At 37.9% G+C, this 21,187-nt stretch overlaps 1 protein-coding gene across 1 annotated transcript in view; it reads left to right on the top strand.

Annotated features, from left to right (window-relative positions):
- Nucleotides 1-7,688: 7,688 nt before the first annotated feature.
- The window catches only part of DGLUCY (D-glutamate cyclase), a 29,426-nt gene continuing 15,927 nt past the window's right edge, over nucleotides 7,689-21,187 (top strand). Inside the window, exons 1-7 of the mRNA XM_063290228.1 lie at nucleotides 7,689-7,794; nucleotides 8,565-8,676; nucleotides 12,886-13,039; nucleotides 13,519-13,717; nucleotides 17,452-17,602; nucleotides 18,439-18,561; nucleotides 20,837-21,034. Of these exons, the coding sequence (XP_063146298.1) occupies nucleotides 7,702-7,794; nucleotides 8,565-8,676; nucleotides 12,886-13,039; nucleotides 13,519-13,717; nucleotides 17,452-17,602; nucleotides 18,439-18,561; nucleotides 20,837-21,034 (1,030 nt within the window). The 5' untranslated portion in view covers nucleotides 7,689-7,701. The remainder of the gene's footprint in view (nucleotides 7,795-8,564; nucleotides 8,677-12,885; nucleotides 13,040-13,518; nucleotides 13,718-17,451; nucleotides 17,603-18,438; nucleotides 18,562-20,836; nucleotides 21,035-21,187) is intronic.

Genomic DNA, 21,187 nt, shown 5'->3' on the forward strand with positions numbered 1-21,187 from the left:
TGGAACAGCCAAGAAATTCTATCTGCCCCCCCCCGACCACTAAAGCACTGAAAGAAAGGGAGTCGAACTGAGCGCTCATTGGCCTGCGAGACTACACTCCCGGCCGGGGATTGGTCAGGGACAGTAGCAAGTTACACCTCCCTCATCTCTATCGTCCGCCAAGAGGCGCGCGTCCTCATTGGTTTAGTGGCTGCGCCAATCGCGAGGGCTGCCTATCTCACTCTCGCTGTCTCTCCAGTTTCTCAGGCGCTTCTTGCTGTTCTTCAACGCACACCGCGGCTTCCGGCCATCTTCACCTTCCAATTTAGATCTTTCCAGCTTGTGAGTAAATATTTTGCTCCCGCCTCCTGAGTGTAAGAAAGGCAGATAATCGGTTGCTTGGGCACGAAGATTACACCGTTGAGTGACTTAAAGCCCTTGACACTCTGACGACTGCAGGGTCTCTCAGAAATGCTGCCTTCCATTGTGATTCTTACACTCTCCCAAAAAGCACCCTTCATTTCCTGGCTGCAAAAGAATGGGCCATAGTAAAAGGAAGGACAAGAATGTTTCCTGAATAGAAAATAATGGAGTGACGGGCTCCATTAAAGTCTGTGCAGGCAACTCCTGAGCCGTAAATCAAATGCTGAATGAATTCTGTAAGAAAAAGAAATGAGCCGAATAGAAATGACATCGCTGATACATTTTTCGGTCATGTTAATTTAGAGGCTAATTCTTGTGTGCTTTGAGCCCAAATGTCTCATTATAGAACAGATCTAGTAGCTGGCTTTCCATCCTAAGCACTGAAGATGTTGCCTAGTCTGGCAATGAAACGTCTGCAAGACAAAACAAGGCTCAGAGAGCACCAAGGACTCCACAGACCCTGCTTTAGCTGTTCAGGGCTCCAGCAACCCTGGTGGTCAAATTTCTGAGTTTAACTGAAACTAAGAGCACATTTCTGATAATGGACAATTAGACCTGTCATTTATTTTCAAAAGTTGGATTCAGTTTGAGCAATGGAACAAGTAAAAAGCAATAGAGAGTCACTGTCTGTTTGCAGTATTAGCTGATATATAACTGCCACTTTTATGAAATGTGGGAAAATATTCTTGCTAGATTTTTATAAATTGATTGTTAACAATTCTGGAAATAATATTATCAAAGAAAATAGTTAAATAAAAATAATTGATATTCATACAGAATATGAAGTTGGGAACTGATCTCTGAAAAGCCAAAGTGAAGGTAAGCTTTGTATTAATAAGTTCATAAGCAACTGTCAGCAAATGCAATTAAATTCAATATATGAGAGTACATCTGCTGTATATCTTATGAGAGATATATGAAATATATCTAAATCATAAACCCAGTACTACTCTGCACGGGGCCTTATCTCATCCTGAAGCCATGGATGAAATCCGATAACTGATTTTTCAGAAGTTACGTGTTTTTTCTTGCTTTTGATATCCTGTTGACTGGCAAGCCAGATCTCTGATAACTCACGGTGTAAGCGTATCATGTACAGACATTGATTTTATTATATTTTATTATAACCACCCAGAGTCCCTCTTATGGGGGAGATGGGCATTGACGAAATTTGATAGATAGATAGATAAATAAATAAATAAAAATATGTCATTGGCTTCTTAATCTAGAGGCTCATTATTTTGTATTTTTTATTGTATTATTGATTTTGCTAGTGTTATATGTTATAGTATTAATTGCTGTTTTGATCCTATGTCTTTATTATATTTAAAGATGCATATATTACTAGTGGCTTTTATTTGCAAATGCAGATATGCTGTGTGAAAAAAAAAAAGCTTTTTTGTGTGTTTCTTAACTCTGACACTATTTAGTTTCATTGAGTAATTCCCAAACTTTGCTGTTATTAAACAGGAACAACACCTCACTGTTGAAGTTTTCCACTCCATGCATTATTTTCTACATCTCTATCATGTTCCTATTACTTGCCACTTGTTTGCATTGTTGCTTCTTGTTCCTTTTCAGTATTACGCCCCCATCTCTTTCCTAGCCAGTCATTATCGGCTAAGCTATTAGTATATATGTGAACATTTTTGCCCAATATACTTCGCTTTTCCACATATAGCCACATCTGTTTGTTGTTAATACCCATTCACACATTTTCATTCTTTTTGCTATTACCTCCCTGAATAATACGATGTCATCAGTAAACTTGCCCATCTTACTGTTCACCTCTAACTCTGTTTCATTAATGGAGTACTGAGATGTTTAAGGAATCCTACTGAAACCACTTATATCTGCACAATCATAATCAGAAAAATAAGTATCTTAATGGGAAAAGACCTGACCATTGTTAAAAACAATATTGTTTGTTTGTTTATTTTTTAAATTTCTATCACCGCCCATCTCCCCCAAAAAGGGGGACTCTGGGAAGTTTACAATAAAATCAGCAATTAAAACCATAGTAAAGGTAAAGGTTTCCCTTGACGTAAAGTCCAGTCGAATCCGACTCTAGGGGGCGGTGCTCATCTCCGTTTCTAAGCCTTGGAGCCGGCGTTGTCATAGACACTTCCGGGTCATGTGGCCAGCATGACGACTCGGAACGCCGTTACCTTCCCGCCGAAGCGGTACCTATTGATCTACTCACATTTGCATGTTTTCGAACTGCTAGGTGAGCAGGAGCTGGGATTAACAACCGGAGCTCACCCCGCTGCGCAGTTTCGAACCGCCGACCTTCCGATCGACAGCTCAGCGGTTTAACCCGCAGCGCCACTGCGTCCCGCAATTAAAACCATAACAGATATAAATTACAATATAAAGCAATATAAATAGAGAATAAAATAGATATAAAATTCAAGGGGCGAAGATCTCATTCACTGGGGAGGGCTCTACGCTGCCAGCCACCCCCAGGAAGAGCTATTGCCCCTCCCACCCCAGGTGAGGCAGCAGAACCAGGTCTTCAAATTCTTCCCGAAGGCCGGGAGCAAAGGGGCCTGCCTCACCTCCAGGGGCAGAATGTTCAATATTATAAAATATTATGCTCAATATACGTCTAAATTATTGTTCTGTTTTTAGATAGATTCTCAAAACTTGCCTTCCAGAAGTTAGCCACTGCTGGAGAAGTCCACATAGATGGATGTGTATTTGATAAATGTTGCATCCCATCAACACAAGGAAATACTACTGCTTGCATAGTAAAGTCTAGTTGGAATCAAACATATATAGATTTTTAGTTAAAATTAGGATTGGTTTCTTTCTCTAGTATATCTTTTGTTCAAAAGAACAATTGAATACACTGAATTCTCAAAATAATGGGTTTATTGCTGCTTATTGTCATGGATTACTTTAGTAGCTTCACTGTTTATATCCATAACATCATTCCCTGCAAATACTAGCCATTGATACAAATATTAGTATTATCTCAGCTACTAAAATGACAGCTCTGTTGATATTTTAGTTTCCTTGCTTCTAGTGACAGAGCATTAGGATAGAAAAATCAAGTTAATTCATGAGCAGAGAACATCCAATACTCCACAAATGAGTTTTGGTTGTTGCTGTTCTTATTGTTGCCTCAGTAGAGCATAAAGATTTTAAACCTTTTTGGAAAAGACCTTTTGTTAGTTAGGTAAATTAGCAAAAATACAAGCAAAGTATGTTTAAACTGATGTGCAAAGAAAAAATTCAGTGAAATTGTAAATGGATTTCTCTTTGTAGCATTTGATATGTACAAATCCATTCTGGAGCATCCCATAAGGCCTCCAAAGGAGGAAGATAGGTATGAAAGTATTAAAAATTTGTTCTGCTGCTATAACATGATCCCTGGAACTAACCTATAGTATTAACATATTTCAGAGTAAAAGCAGCCTAGATAAATAGACAAATAAGCTGGACATGCTTTAAATTATTTGGAAGAAGTGCTTTAGACTTGCATGAGCACAGCACACCTGCTATTCATTAAAGCACCCCAACTTTTTTTTTTTTTTTAATGTGCAAGAACATGGAAAGAATGGCTACTTTGAGTAGTTATCTCGGGTCAGAACAGTCAGTTGGAATCTGTCTTCCTTAACTTAAATTTGGTTACTTTGTGAACTACACTCTGAAAAGATAAGTCTGTCACATTCTTAAAGGTATTTGAGGAATGCTGTCATATCCCCTCTAAGGCTACAGGCTAAGTGTACCCGGTTCCTTCGATCTTGCCTCATTGGACTTAGTTTCTAGTCCTGTTAACAGTCTAATTGCTCTTCTCTGAACCTGTTCTAGTTTCTCTGAATCCTTCTTAAAATGTCTAGAACTGAACACAGTACTTAAGGTAGGCCAAAGCAGAATAAATTATTATTTCCTGTAATTTGGAATTTGTACTTCTGTTGATGCAGCCTATAGTTTGTTTACAGTATTTTTTTGTAGCCATGCTGATTGCTGCATTTTAACTTTTCAATCAACTACCACTTTAAGGTCTTTTTAGATAAACATACAGCTAGATAAAGAGATTTATGAAATATGTGTATCTATGTTTTTAGTTATTCATCACAGTAACAGATAATCTAAGGTTTCTGTTTTTTACCAAATCGATTATATCTGCAGAAGTTAGTATCTACGGCAACAGAGCTGTAAAGTTTGAACCACATGAGGGAGGAAAACAAATGGAACAAGAAATGCAGTCTGTCCTTCAACACTGAGCATTTTAAAGGAATAAGTCCTACTTCCAAGACTGCCCAGGAGGGGATGCAAGTCAGATCATGGATTGGGAGGGAGGGTGGAATCCATCATATAATTCCACTGCTGGGGGTTTGCTTCTTGCATTAGATCCTGGCTTATTCCTGTTGCAGTTTCAATGTATTTATTACAAAGGGAACTCCTTTAACAGTAAATGTCTGCATTTTCATTTTGCTGAGTGATGGCCACACTTCGGATTTACTCAAGGAATCAACATATACAGACATAAAGAACATGATAGTTTATTCTTTACCATTACTAGCACACAGAACTCTGTATTTACTCTCTATACAAAGGGGCAGGGTTTTTCCAGTGCAAAGCTTCTCTTCCTGAAGGGGAAGATAAAGAACTCTTTGCTCATCAGCAAATTGATCAGTCTGAGGTATCTCTGTGCTCATCTGTTGGCCAGGAAAGGAAAGATTGTCTATCAGTTCTCTGCCAGTATTGCAAACTCACTAACATGTCAACATGCCCATTTCGGTATCATTCTAATTGTCTGAAAATATAATTGTCTGAGTCAAGTTCTTTAAGTGTGAACTCAAACAACTTGGATTGTAGAAGGGTTGATAATCTGGAAATACCCCAGATTTCAAGATGCCAACTCAGTACTGGGCTGTTGATTTCAGGAAACAACTGTAGGCATGGCTGAACAAAAGGGTTCAATTGTCTGTGTTGGATACAGCATCTATTTTAATTTTAATAATACTGTACAGCCAAACTAAAGCATTGTAATGTTACATTGAGTTCAATGGGAATTATTAAGCATGAACTTAACTCTGTCATTCAAATGAACTGGAATTAAATTTATTTCCTACACTTCTACCAAAAACTATCCCATGTGTATTATGTATACCAATAGTGAGGTTAGGTTCAAAATATACTTTGAACCTTATGGTATACTTCGCAGAAGGCATCAGGATTCTCCTGAAATTGGATTCAACTTCTGTATTGATCAAATAGTTATGGTGATATATTTTTATGAAAACTGTGTATTGAATTTGTGCAAACTGTTACTGTGCTTGAAACTTGCAAAAGTAGGTGTTTGATACCATATCTCTGAAAGGCATCACATGTTAATGAATAATTTGAGTTTGTATTTTAAAATTATCTTATAGACTCTTCCAGTAAGCAAGCAATAATAAAGAAAATTACACTAGAAAAAATAGCCTTTATAAAATGCAGATCAAAATTTTGGTCTGTAAGTTATATTTATTTGAAGTTTCATCTTTTAAACTCCCCAATATTGAAATAAATGAAGTCATTTTTTGCAGAACTTTGTATGGGATTTCTAGGTTCTTCTCATGAGCATTTTGTGTAGAAGAGACCATTCTACAAGACATAAATCAAATTGAGTAATCTTAGAATCATTAACAATAATATCACTTCTGCTAAAAAGCAGAAAACAGCAGGTCCAAAGTCAGTGAAATGGAATAGTTTACAAGCCAATTAAATATATACTGTGGCAACAATATCCACAAATAAACATACCCGTGTTAAGAGGAAGGCGTTTCATCTGTCTGTGGAAGTATATAATTTGTTTCACAAATTCAACAAATTATATACTTCCCCTTTCGGGTAAGTTTAATCAAGATAGAAAATTCATTTGGTTCAGTGAGAGAATGCATTTAAGCTACGTGTATGAAAAAAGTATTATGGATTAGTTCTGCAAGGAAGAAAAGCTCAGTATTATGGGCAACAATTTTAAATATAATAAACATCAGTCATGACGAATGAAAATTTTGATAGATGTGTCTTATCTGGAATAAGCAAAAAACAGCAAATGTTCATGCTTAGTTTTAGAACTCCACCTATAGTCCAGTTATGAAAGTACATCTATATAGTATTGAAATTCATTAGTTTAGCACAAATAACTATTTTATATGAGCTCTGTGAACAGTTCTTTGAAATTAAAACATGTAAAGATACAGCCACCATCTGATTGTAGTTTCTTTCTTAAATCCCATTGACTCTGACTAGATTTAAGCAGCTAAACTGTATTCAGAGTTGCAGTCATGATACCCAAAATTCAGAATGTGTAAAAATAGAAAAGCAACAGGTTCAATAGATTACAAAATGTTTATTCTGAGTAAAAATATGTATTCATGGCCTGTCCATAAGCATTTAAAACTTCATTCATTCAAACTTAAGAAACTAAATTCAGTTTTTCTGCGTAAAATATTTGATTAGAGTAGAACAAAAGATGGAACTAGCAACAAAGTCTTCCTGTGTAAAATTCTCCTGTTCTAGATTTAGATTTTTCCTGTTATAGATTTTAGACATATCTTATTTTTCCCTTTTCCCTTTTTTCCCATTTTCCCCATGTCTTTTTTTCTCTTTTCCAATCACCATGCAACATTCTTTGGTCACTCACTAGGCTGTTTTATTAACTCCCACTCCCCAACATATTTGTGGTAGTTCTGAAATGTTGGGATTGTTTTATGTCCAGTTTGGGCTACAATTCTGTTACCCAAAATAGCTCAGATGGTATTAGAGAAGGAGTAAATTTAATTCACTATGGAGGATTTTGGGCATCAGCAGAGAGAGCCCTGAAAGGTAGGGTTATCATTTGCTCATCCCCCTTTTTCTCATGGTAGTGTAATTGATGAAATGATTACTGTACAGCTGCTTCTTTAAAACAGGAGTGGGAATCTATGCTTTTCTAGACCTTGTTGAACTACAGTTCCCATTCTGGCTGGAACTGCTAGCAGTGTCACTTATTTTTCACCTAAATATGTAAAATATCTGGCAAAAAATGTGTAAATTCTAGATAGTTCTAGAACATTGGTGTTCTTTTAAAACTAATGAGTTAATATTTAATCCATAATTGGTTACATATTTCTAAAAGATGTTAAAAAGATTAACAATTCCTGGTATTTTTCCAAAGCCAGATACCAACTGAATATAATATAATATTCAGTTGGTATCTGGCTTTGGAAAAATACCAGGAATTGTTAATCTTTTCAACATCTTTTAGAAATATGTAACCAATTATGGATTAAATATTAACTCATTAGTTTTAAAAGAACACCAATGAATGTTCCATGCTTTAAACTAGTCTTACTCCTTCAGGAATTATTTTCCTTAGAACTAATGGCTTCAATGGAATTAAAGGTAAACTTAGAGGTAAGATCATTAGAGCTTTTGTTTTTTGTTTATATTTTTTATCCAGCCTTTACTATTTTTATAAATAACTCAAGGCAGCAGACATACCTAATACTCCTTCCTCCTCCTGTTTTCCCCACAACAACAACCCTGTGAGGTGAGTTGGGCTGAGAGAGAGTGACTGGCCCAAAGTTACCCATCCAGCTTTCATTTTGATGTTTTACCAATAGTAGATACTGAAGCCAGTGCTTCTAGAATGTTGAAAACGTTATTGAAATTAATCTTAAATTGTTAAGGAAGGGCAAAGTGTGTGAGAGAGAGAATGAGAATATAATTTAACTGTAAAATTGAAGGCAATAACTGGTTTTATTCCATGCCACTATATTTTAATAGGGCTGTGCCAGGCTTCATATTTGATCTCCAAAATGTTCACGTTATTGTGTACCCTGAAGCACCTGTCTGGAATACCTTCACATTCCAAAGCTCCTTTTGAAGGCTTAATCAGGAGTGCTGCATAATCCTATTTTTAATATCTGTAATATTTTAAAATAAGTATAAATCTATGCATATATGTGGAAATGTTATAAGCCAATATATTACATTTTAAAAACTAATTCATTAGATAGTAAAGCCATATTTCCTTTAGAAAATAATCAGAATATCCATAAAGTGGAAGAATGAGCCTATTCACTATTTAAAAGCCAAACTTTGTTCATCAACAAAAATTATAAAATAGCTCAAAAATAATTGGATGTTTAAATTTCTATCATTATAGTCTTCTCTTGTTCCAGGATGAAGAGATGGTTTTCCTGGGAGGTTTGAAAACTCTTCTTCCCTGGACTGTCAGAAATCTGATTCGATCAAATAAACTCAATATTAGCAATACCTCTGGACTGGCAGAAGGTAAATACTCAGTATAAATGTAGATCGGTGAGATTCTTTTGGTGGGCCCTCGGTGTGCATTAAGAAGTAATTTATAGTGGAAATACTATGCAGCTCCCAGTATTTCAATTTATAGACCTGTGTTTCTTAATCTAATCAGTTTTGTGGAGTCCTTGGTACTCTCTGAGCCTTGTTGTTTTCTTGCAGACATTTCACTGCCAGACTAGGCAACATCTTCAGTGCAAAGAGGGAGTGGGCCTTGCTCTATTTATATACCGGTTGTTCTCTCCTTGGGAGTTCTTTGATTGGGCTGTTGTTTGCTGCTTGGTTGATTGCTGAGTTAATAGTTCCTTGATTAGGGTGCATTGTGCTGTTTGATGGTTCATCTGGTGTTAATCCTAGTGTTGATTTTTGCATATCTGGGTGTTGATTGCTGGTAAGGGAGTGTACTGGTCTTTTGGCTTTTCTATTGTCTCTTTTGAATGGTATGTAAATGTTGTTTAGCTCTATGTGTCTGTTGATTTGTTTGCTTTGTCTGAGTGCCAGGCTTCCAGGAATTCTCTGGCCGTTTTGGATTTGGCTTGGTTTAGGATGCTCACCGTTTCCCAGTTGAAACTATGGTTGAGTCTGTCCATGTGTTGTAAGATTAAGGAGTTCTCCTTGTGTCTTCTGACTGCTAGTTGGTGTTCGTGGATGCGCTCTGCGAGAACATCTACAAGAAAACAACAAGGCTCAGAGAGCAACAAGGACTCCACAGTTCAACCCTGAGCTACAAATATTCGCTTCGATTAATCAGTTTTATTACAGAAGAAGAGATGGGCTAGGACATAGCATTCAGTCAACATTATAGACTTACGTGAAGATACATATTTGAAGTGCCAGACTTGAACACTTTCCCTTCCATTGCAGCCAGGAGGAAGAATGAATGAGCATTCCATTCTGCTTTGTCTAATTAGCAAATCTAGTCAATTTTTAGACAAGACAACTACAGTGTTTGAATTTTTAGCTGATTTGATCACTGCAGAGAAATTCCTAGTTAACTGTGCTCAACGTTATTTCTTAGGTATGAATTTAAGGCTGTATTATCTATTCCATTCCATTCCATTCACATCCCATCTTTCTATGCAGAAGGCAATAAATCTGTCTCCATTTTGGTAGGTTATTTTCTTTTATGCTTTTTTCATAACATCCTCTTAATTATTTATTCTTCCAACTTCAAACTAATATGAAACAGGAACATCATAGGTGGTTTTTTTTCCAAAATGACACGTAAACTGATTGAACAGAAGACTAATTCATTCATGAATTCATATAAATGTTTCCTAAAAAAAATAGTTCATTCAAATTATCAACATCACATAGAAATTCCAGTTCAAGTTGCCTTAACTCTCTACCCTCTAATTCACATAAATTAGCATATTCATTTATTACATTTACATGGCAAAATAAGCCATTTTATGGTTATGCCTTGCGTGACTTCTGAATGCTAACCAGCGTTTAAATACTGATTAAGGAACGGTGCCTTAATTACAGTATGAAACCATAGGTTGTCATTGATTATTATCCAGTGTACCATCCAATCTCTATGGTAGTTTTAGGGTATTTTTATGTAAAATTTAAAGAAAAACAGGAAGCGTCAGGCAGTTTGAACTTTGCAGCTCTTTGTGAATTGTGCAACTTCATGGAATGAGGAGAGACTAAGAAGAGGAGGGGGTGAAGGTCATCCAAGTGCAACATTAACAACTCAGTTTTTGCCTTTGGTGCAGTCTGTCTTTACAGTAGCAGATGCAGCAAAGCTACTCCCAGTCTTTCTTCCTACAACCTTTCTCCAGACACTAATCTTTCAGTATAGAGTGAGGCTTTTATTCTGATTAAGAGTTATGGCTGGCTGAAAACTTAAGAAAAGAACCTGCCTTGTTGATCTGTCATTGCAGGGTTTCTTGTTTGTTCGTTTGTCCAGCATTTCAACATTATGTCTCATCTGGTTCAGTAGAATGTTTCTTATCACTCTATTCCCATTTTCTATGATGGCACCAGGGTGAATTTGTGGTGTGCGGGCTCACCTTGATGATGTCTTTTAGTATTAAATTTTGGTTGCTAATATACATTTTTAAAAACAAGGAAGGATTGCTTCATGAAATCCCAAATTAACCTTTTGTAGATACATGCTTTAAACAGGTTACCCAAAAGATTAGTCAGATTGGCATTGATCCTGATTATTTATTTTCCAAGAGTATGACATCAGCATTTCATTGTATTAAACAAAGATTATGGGATAATTCACTACAGGAATTAAAAGCTAAAGCCAAACTTCCAGGTTTACCTGTAACTTTTGGCATTTATTACAGCTCCCTAAATATCTTAATAGTTTATATTTAAATAAATTCAGAACTTTTTCAAAAGCCAGATTAAATGTGTTCCATCAAATATGCTATATGGTGGCATCTCTCTAAGATTTTGTTCCTGTAATGGTATTGATCTTAAAATGGTGGATGTTTTATTCTATTGTGAATTTTATAAGAGTCTTTAACAGGATGTTACCTGGCCTGTTTTAAAATCAAAACGAGGAGCAGCTACTTCTGAGCACAGGTAGCCCTTGATTAACAACGGTAATTGGGGCTGGAATTTCCATCTCTAAGCGATGCAGTCACAAAGCGTGATGTCACGTGACCACATCACTTTACAACGGAAATGCCGGCAGTCCCCATTGCTGTTGTTAACTGAATCCCACCGGTCGTCAGGCAAGAACCCACACTGATCCAAGCCATCCCTGGCTTGGTCCCTCCCAGCCCTGAGCCTCGGTAAGGTAAGGGACCGTCTCCACTTGAACTCCCCCCACCTGCCTATCTCCCCCCCATCTCTGCCCTTTTGGCCACCCCCACCCACTCCCACCAGCTGCCCCCGCCACCCAGCCCTGCCTGCTGCCACCTCACTGCACACTACTGTACCAGCTGGGGCCTTCTTTCATGCCACCTTCTTTCATGCCAATGCACCTGTTTGCACGCCACCCAGGGCCTCCATTCGTGTGCCAGCCAGGGCCTCAGTTGGGGCCTCGCCCAGGGCCTTCTTTTGCAAAAGAAGCCTGGTGCATGAAAGAAGGTCCCAGCTGTGCAGCTCAAAAGAAGGACCTGGGTTAGAATTAGGGTTAGGCCCTTCTTTTGTGCTGGTGCAGCCAGGCCTTCTTTCACGTGCCAGGCTTCTTTTGGAAATGTGCCACAACTTCAGGGTAGGGCTGGGGGTGTGGCTGTGGTTATCCATGAGTCTTTGGTGGCCTTTAGGGAGGTTGGGGCATAGGGATCAGTTGCGTCTGCTGCTCGCTCACCTTCTTCCTGCAGCATGGCAGTGTCCCTGCCTGAGCTCCTTGACTCTGTGGCCAAGTTGGCAGTAAAATTCCCCACGCTTAGGTCCTGAGGGACTTCAGCCTGCCTTCATTGGACATGGGGTCAGAAGTGGCTCAGGAGTTCCTGGCTGCCATGGCAACCCATGGACCTGATCCAAATTATTAATGATCCAACCCACAATGGAGATTACATACTAGATCTGGTTTTGTCTTGGGCTAGTGGTATAGTGCTCTGGGTTTGGGAGAAGGTGAGATCAGTTCCTTGCCACAGTCAGACCATGCTCTCATGGCCCTGGAGTTCTCCCTGCCAACCCCCCACTGTACCTCCCTGCCAACCTCCCTGCCAACCCCCCACAGGGAGGTAGGGCCTATTTGATGAGGAGTTGGACCCAATCTTAGTAAGTTTAGGGTTATATCTTAAAATTCAAAATGTTTGGTTAAATAGGGGTATCAAATCTTGGTTGCAAAGAACAGACCACCACTATGTGGAAGCAAAAGAGGATTTCTGTAGCCTGCTAAGATGTGGCTCTTGTATCTACATTCCACACTTGATCTGTGTCACTGTTAAGGTGAAACTGAATTTTATCAAATCAGAGAATATAAGAGCATTGATGACCAGGTAAAATAAAATGTTTTTTAAAAATTCTGCTGAAAACAGAAGTGAGATAAAATTTATCTGTACCTTTGTCAATGAATCTGAATAATTGGAAATATTTAAGCAAGCACATGGGAGGAGGTATTTGGTACAAAAGGTGATCTTGCAAGACAAGACATTAGTATATCAGAAATGTATATTTTCGTTTTTATGACTGATTACATCCAAAAAATGATATTTTCATTTGAGCAAGTAACATGTAGAAGATTATACTTCTGCTTTTTAATATTTACAGGCTTTATACAGGCAAATGTTATAATTATGCACAAATCTTTTGCTGATGACTTTGAAAAATTTTGTCAAGCAAATGAAGGGCCACTTCCCCTGCTATATAGAAGTACCCCAGGGGAATGGAAATGTCCTTTCTTGAGCAACAGTTCTGATATAAGGTATGTATAGACTTACATTGTCTGTGTTGGAACTTATCAAGAAATGTTTTAGCACCATTTATCATTTCTGTGTATTCCATTTACTTTACTACAGAAATATCAGTGCTTTCTATTATTTCATTTTAATTTTTGAAAACCAGTTTAGGGTTGCACAGTTTTCATAAATGTGTGGAGTGAAAGAGAGAGAGATTTAAAATAAAACTAAGTTGTAATGTTTTTTCATGACTCGGGAAAGTACAGAATACAAATACAGTTTTTTGTGCAGACTGTGGGATTCTATTTCTCACCATCTACACACCAAATTCCTTTTAATCCTAAAGACTGATCCATAAATTATAATCAATGATGACACAACAGTGCATCCATTCTACTCAAAAATATGTCTGATTGAGTTCAGTGACACTTACTCTGAAGTAAGTAGATAAACAGAGCCAGAACTCAGGTGGCCAGTCCAATGATAATGCTAATTCATTTTGCAGAAGTGACTGCTTGCAGTACAGGAAATATGAGCATGGAATATTCACAGGAATTCTGACAAATTTGAAAGAATATTCTGAACAGTTTAAAGACATGGTGACCTTTTATCTAGGCTGTAGTTTTACATTTGAAAAAGCCCTCCAGAAAGCTGGCATTCCTGTAAGAAATGTGGAACAGAAATGTAACGTAAGCATGTACAAGGTAAGAACAGAAGAAAAAATTACATAGTGGTTCCAGTCGGTTCCATTCCAAGGAAGTGAACATATTAGTTATCAAGGAGTACGATGAGTAAACAAGTAAATATTAACGAATTAAAAATGACACTAAAGTGTGCTGTATACTAGTCACAAATAGACATTATAGAAATGGAAATCTGCAATAAAAATATTGCAGTGCATGCCCATTCTGTGGGAGAAGTTGTCCTATCCAAGAATCCAGCTAATTGTGCTGTTTAGAGCTTACAGAAACACCTTTTTTCCTTTTCCTATCTTACTGAAGCTTTCCCCAGCTATGCAAAAAAGTTCTAACAGCCTAGCAACTGCTGCGTATGAATGGTAAAAGATATAGAGAAGGAAGCATGCAGTCTAAAGCAAAAATTCAGTTTTGCTTTAGAACATACTGTATAAGCTTTTGATAAATGAAGATAGTATCATTAGCTGTTCATCAGAGCTAGCAGACAATCACTTGTTCAGTCGTTAAGTCGTGTCCGACTCTTCGTGACCCCATGGACCATAGCACGCCAGGCCTTCCTGTCCTGCACTGTCTCCCAGAGTTTTCTCAATTCATGTTCATTGTATTGATGATGCTACTAACCATCTCATCCTCTGCCTTCCCCTTCTCTTTTTGCCTTCAGTCTTGCCTAGCATCAGGGTCTTTTCCAGTGAGTCCTCTCTTCGCATTAGGTGGCAAAAGTATTTGAGCTTCAGCTTTAGTATATATCCTTCCAATGAGCAATCAGGGTTGATTTCCTGTAGGATTGACTGATTTGACCTCCTTGCAGTCCAAGGGACTCTTAAGATTCTTCTCCAGCACCACAGTTCAAAAGCATCAATTCTAAGGCGCTCAGCCTTCCTTATGGTCCAACTCTTACAGCCATACATTACTACTGGGAAAACCATAGTTTTGATTATATGGACCTTTGTCGGCAAGGTGATGTCTCTGCTTTTTAATATGCTTTCTAGATTTGCCATAGCTTTCCTCCCAAGGAGCAAGCATCTTTTAATTTCATGGCTGTAGTCACCATCTGCGGTGATCTTGGAGCCCAAGAAAATATAATCTGTCACTGCTTCCGTTTCTTCCCCTTCTATTTGCCAGGAAATGATGGGACAAGATGCCATGATCTCAGTTTTTTTAATGTTGAGTTTCAAGCCAGCTTTTGCACTCCCCTCTTTCACCCTCATCAAGAGGCTCTTTAGTTCCTCTTCACTTTCTGCCATTAGGGTGGTATCATCTGCATATCTGAGGTTGTTGATATTTCTCCCAGCAATCTTAATTCTGGCTTGTGATTCATTCAGCCCAGCATTTCCCATAATGTACTCTGCATACAAGTTAAATAGGCAGGGTGACAAAATACAGCCTTGTCATACTCCTTTCCCAATTTTGAACCAATCGGTTGTTCCATGTCCAGTTCTAACTGTTGCTTCCTGACCCACATACAGGTTTCTCAGGAGACAGGTAAGGTGGTCCGGTACTCCCATCTCTTTAAGAATTTGCCACAGTTTGTTGTGATCCGCACAATCAAAGGCTTTAGTGTAGTCAATGAAGCAGAAGTAGATGTTTTTCTGGAACTCTCTTGCTATCTCCATGATCCAGTGAATATTGGCAATTTGATCTCTACTTCCTCTGCCTCTTCGAAACCCACCTTGTACTTCTGATAGTTCTCGATTCACATACTGCTGAAGCCTAGCTTGTAGGATTTTGAGCATAACCTTGCTAGCACATGAAATGAGCGCAATTGTGCAGTAGTTTGAACATTCTTTGGCATTACCCTTCTTTGAAATTGGAATGTAAACTGACCTTTTCCAATCCTGTGGCCACTGTTGAGTTTTCCAAATTTGTCGGCATATTGAGTGCAGCACTTTAACAGCATCATCTTTTAGGATTTTAAATAGCTCTACTGGAATACTGTCATCTCCTCTAGCTTTGTTGTTAGTAATGCTTCCTAAGGCCCACTTGACTTCACTCTCTAGGATGTCCAGCTCAAGGTCAGTGACCACACCATCATGGTTATCAGGGACATTAAGATCTTTCTTGTATAGTTCTTCTGTATATTCTTGCCACCTCTTCTTAATCTCTTCTGCTTCTGTTAGGTCCCTGCCTTTTTTTGTCCTTTATTATGTCCATCTTTGCACAAAACGTTCCCTTGATATCTCCAATTTTCTTGAAGAGAGCTTTAGTCGTCCCCATTCTATTGTTTTCCTCTATTTCTTTGCATTGGTCATCTAAGAAGGCCACCTTATCTCTCCTTGCTATTCTCTGGAAATCTGCATTCAGTTGGTTATATCTTTCCCTTCCTCCCTTGCTTTTCGCTTTCCTTCTTTCCTCAGCTATTTGTAAAGCCTCATCAGACAGCCACTTTGCTTTCTTGCATTTCTTTTTCTTTGGGATGGTTTTAGTTGCTGCCTCCTGTACAACCTCTATCCATAGTTCTTCAAGCACTCTGTCTACCAGATCTAGTCTCTTAAATCTATTAAATCTAGTCCCTTAAATCTGTTTATCACCTCCACTGTATATTCATAAGGGATATGATTTAGGTCATACCTGAATGGTCTAGTGGCAGACAGTCACTAGAGGGCAGCAAGTTGATATAGAAAACTCTTAACTCCTTGCTGCCACATTGTGGTCATTTGAATTTTTTAGCCACAATCTGGTAGTTTTTGCTGTTAGTGATAACCCATTCTTAATGGTTTACTTCTTCACAGAATATTTCTCAGATTGCTGATCAGATGTTAATCACAGCAGGAGAAATAAAGCACTCAATCTGCCCAGCGTTATTTGACTGACAAATAATCAAATAGAGGCTTGTACCTTCCTATTGCCACCCTTCAAAAAGAATAAGCTGATCAGCATGTGGTTAACTACCCGTTTTCATGTTCAGACTAATTTAATTGCAGGAAATATTTAAATCTGTATTCTCACTTCCCATTATTGTGGGGTGAAGATCTTATATTTCAGGCTGAACCTCAATTAATATCTAACTATTCTTACTTAGCTGCAAAATATGTTCTTAAAACTATAATACTTTAATACTGTTAGGAAACATAACAAATCTAATATAATGTTACTAATTTATCTAATGTTTAAATGTTTAGTTACTGTGACCATGTAACTAAACAGAAATTTATCAGTAGTAATTACATGAGCTTAAATATAATGCTATACAAATCATAAAGGTGGTAGTGGATGATATGTGGGTGAAGGCAGCTGAACATGCCAACGATTAGACCTGTGGCCTCCAATCTCCGAGTTGCTTTTATCTCAGAAGGTGTCACTTCTGGTATGATGCCCTCTACCTGGAAGAAAAGCCTTTGGAAACATTAGAAAGCATGAAGCTAGTTGTGGTTGTGAGGAGGAAGGAGGATTCTGTACCCTTTGCCCACATTGTATAGTAAATGGACAAATTCTGTACTTAAATACATACAATTGCTGCTGATGCATCTATTCTAGCCTCAAGTGAATCCTTTTAAAACATGAAACCAGTTACACAGAACTTCCTTAACTGGATTAGGACTAAGAAATGCAAGTTTTGAAGAGCTGACAATTCATAGGAAGATAAGGAATTATGACAGCCTGGAGTAAGATATAAATCCACTGAGTGCATCCTGTGCATTATACACTGTTTACTTAGTGTGTGTCTTAGTAATAATTATGAGGATTTGATTACAGTTTCCACTGACTGTTCTTAATGCTTGGATCATTTTTGAAAACTTTACCAGACTGCTCTGCCTTGCTGTGATACTGAATATTTTCACTGTAATCTAATAGTAACTATGAGACATATTCCTAAAGACAAACTGAAGGAGTGTGTGCAAATCACCCATCCAATGAAAAGATCACATGGAGCACCAGTTCACATTGGTTCTTCTGGTCAGTGTATTTTTTTCTGTATTTCTATGATCTATAATACAAAGCATATGTGAGAGAGAAAGGTAACAGTCCTTGGGCTTGTCTGGCTTACCAGTGTACAGTCTAGTTTTGTAATGCCTTTGTACACAAATAATAGGATTTAAAAGAATTCAGCAGTGGGTCCTACTGGTAATTCCAGCCAGTGCTGGGTAAGAAGCCTCTATGAGGCACACTAGTGTTTTTAACAATTGTAAAACTGTCCAGAGTCACTGGGACAGCATATAAATATTATTATTGTTGTTGTTACTGTTATTATTCTAAGTGCCACAGGCTTTTCAGTACGATCTCTATCTGCCCTGAGGTTCAGTTTCACATATTTTTTCCAATAGAATAAAAGGTCAGGCCAAAAATATATCACATGTCACGTTTGTTATGCTGATCAATTAATTCCTTTACACAAGCACAGGAGTAAATGAGCCATTAAGTTTTGTTTTATTTTAAGCTTATAATAAAATGAACAGCTTTTAAGTTGCCATGCTCTGGATACAATGTGACATAGTACGAGTCGGAAGACATGCGTTGTGGTGCCCGGGATGTCGGTATCCCATGCAGCAGTATCCCACCATCATCACTCTCTGTGCCATATCCCATGCTCTACTAGGGAGTTGTCAGATGGAATTTCTGATGGAAGGTTTAGGGAGTACAGTGGGAAGGATGAAAATTCAGGAGGGCTTTTTCCGGAGTAGGTATCTAGACGGTGTTTCTGTTTATTGCTGTTTTACAACATTCCCAGCATAATTGGATTTTCCATATTTCTGCTTCAGTAATAATACAGTTTTATCATTTTTCAATTTTAGGTTTGTTAGGAATTAAAGATCTTTCCAGTCCAGAATATGGTGATGCGGTACAAGCTCATCCTGGAGATGTACCAGTCTTTTGGGCCTGTGGAGTAACAGGGACAGAAGCGGTCATCAGTTGTAGTATGTATTTAGTGGGATTACCAGAACTGCTGCTTTATTATAGAAAACCAATAACATTTAAAAGTTACTGTTCAGTCACTTCTGATTCTTCATGACTCAATGGACATATATACTTGTAGTAACTGCTTCTTCAGATTCTTATAAGCCCATGCTTAAAAATAAAATAACCCTCATAAAAGAATCAACAAATCTGTTCTCTTTTAATAATCTACTGTTTTCTTGTCTTGGATCTAACCTTGCAGAAACTCTTTCAACAAAGTTATAGTTTTCCCCTAATCTTGCACAGGATTGTGCTGTAAAATAATTTTATGATTAAGATTCTTATTACATGCTAAGCATTTAAGAATTATATTTCTTTTTCTGTGTAACCCCCCCCCCCACTATTGGGAGTAAGGCAGGTGTTTACCTGAGACCTTCTTAGTTATGATACCCTTTTTTGGAACTTTTACCAAAGCAAAACAAAGTGGAATGGTTACTTCCTATGATTTGGAAATAATTCTATTGATGCAAACTAAAATTTATTAATAATTATCATTTGTTTGAGATTTTGACTAAATACTATTACTGTATTTCTATCTTTTAGGAAATAAGCTATCTCACCCAGTTATTTATTATCTGCAAATTTGATGAGCATTCCCTATGATTCATCATCCTAATCATTAGTGAAATAGCAAAGAGTAGAGGAGCAAGGACTTGATGTCTCTCCAACATGATAAGGAACCATTGATGAGCACTCTTTGAATATGAAATGGAGCTTGCTGTATATCTACTTAATTATTATGCCAATCAGTCCACACAAAGTTGCTAATCACCATGTCATGGTGTAGTTTGTGAAATGCTTTGCTGAAGTTAAAGTCCACTGTGTTTATAGCATTCACGTTACATTCTACTGAGAAAGTTACATGATATAAAATGAGCTACGAATAGTGTAGCAAGGTATGTTCTTGACAAATTCAGGCTGACGTCTGATAATTACCTCTTTGTTTTCAAGGTTCTTACAGATCAGTCTCTTACGATCTGCTCCAGAATCTTCCTAAGTATCTGTGCCAGACTGATAGTTCTGTAGTTTGCTAATAAAAGTTTGGCTAGTTCCTTCATAACTCCTAGGATGCATTTCATCTGCTTCTGGAGATTTAAACTAAAGAATCAAGCATCTGGTAGCAATTTTCTGACTAACAAAGTTTATTAGAAGGCATAAGCTTTCATGAGCTACAGCTCACTTCATCAGGTGCGTAGAGTGGCTAGGTTGATGTAGGATTAGAGGCTCCTTCACATGCCCTTCCTCCAATGTGATGCGTGCCATCATCTGCCAGCACTGTCCCTCTGGATTTTACATAGGACAAACAGGGCAAACTTTTTGGAAGAGAATTAGTGGGCACAAGCTTGACATCGGGACTCAAAACAAGGATAAAGTAATAGCAGAGCATTTCAGCCTCCCAGGACATTCCATAACAGACCTCAGAATTACTGTTTTGGAAAAGTGGGACTTCAATATCACCATCAAGCAAGAAATTGCTGAACTCACATCAAAACATTTCAGGCGATCTCAGAAGGTCTCAACAAAAATAAAGGGTTCTTAACACACTGTAATTGATAATTGATAAGGTACTTGAAATTTGTCTCACATGTAACCTGCATCTGCATAACCAACTGTTTTCACCTACCATTTCTTCCTACCTTCCCCCCACCTTGTCTCACTTTAAATCTACATCAGCCTAGCCACTGTGTATCTGATGAAGTGAGCGGCTGCTCATGAGAACTTAGCCTTTTAAGAAAATGTGTTTGTTGGAAAAGGTGCTACCAGACTCTTCCAACTATAGAGTATGCAGTAGTAAGATGTACATGTATTTGTTCTTTTTCTGGTCACTCACTTTTATATTCTGGTGACATTTATTTATCATATTTTCATTCATGACTGTCTCTTCTTGCACACACCTTCTCCACGTCCTTTCCCCCAAAGCAGAGGTTGAAGACTAGGTGAATGTTCATTATTTTGGGTCCAGCTATAGTTTTTTGAGGAGCGGGTGCACCACTGTATTTTCAAAGCAAGAGGAACCACCCTTCACTCAAGGATACATTCACCACCACTTTCTCCCAAGCAGCCTTGGCGAACCAGAAGAGACATGGCTGTAACCTACAGGTGATTGGGCTAACAGCTCTGAGAACTCTGCCGCCTCCTCAAGACTCACATGTTCAAACTCCTCCAAGTAACAGTAGCAGAAAGGCCTCTTTTCCTATTATATACTGCTTACTGAGATTCTCTTCTTCTTCCCAGAATCTCCACTGGCTTTTACCCATTCACCTGGTTGCATGTTTATCACTGATTTGGAAATTGAAAATGATATAGCTGGTAATGATAAAGAACTCCCTGAAGTCTACTGTATTTGTCAGGATCCTTTGCATTATAGCATTGCTTCAACAGCAGCCGTAAAGAAAATCAGATGTTTAGAAGATATGATAGGAATAGATCCAGGTAAGAGAAAGAGAGAAAACACAATAATGTTATGCGCCATTAGAAAAAGTGATCTCTGTATAATTTTCTGCAGCAATCCTATCAAAAGAAAAATTGAATAAAAAATCCTGACCCTAATGCATGCATTTATTTCCAAACTAGCCTTTATAGATG

The sequence above is a fragment of the Candoia aspera genome, chromosome 1, assembly GCF_035149785.1.
Source record: "Candoia aspera isolate rCanAsp1 chromosome 1, rCanAsp1.hap2, whole genome shotgun sequence".
NCBI classification, from domain to species: domain Eukaryota; kingdom Metazoa; phylum Chordata; class Lepidosauria; order Squamata; family Boidae; genus Candoia; species Candoia aspera.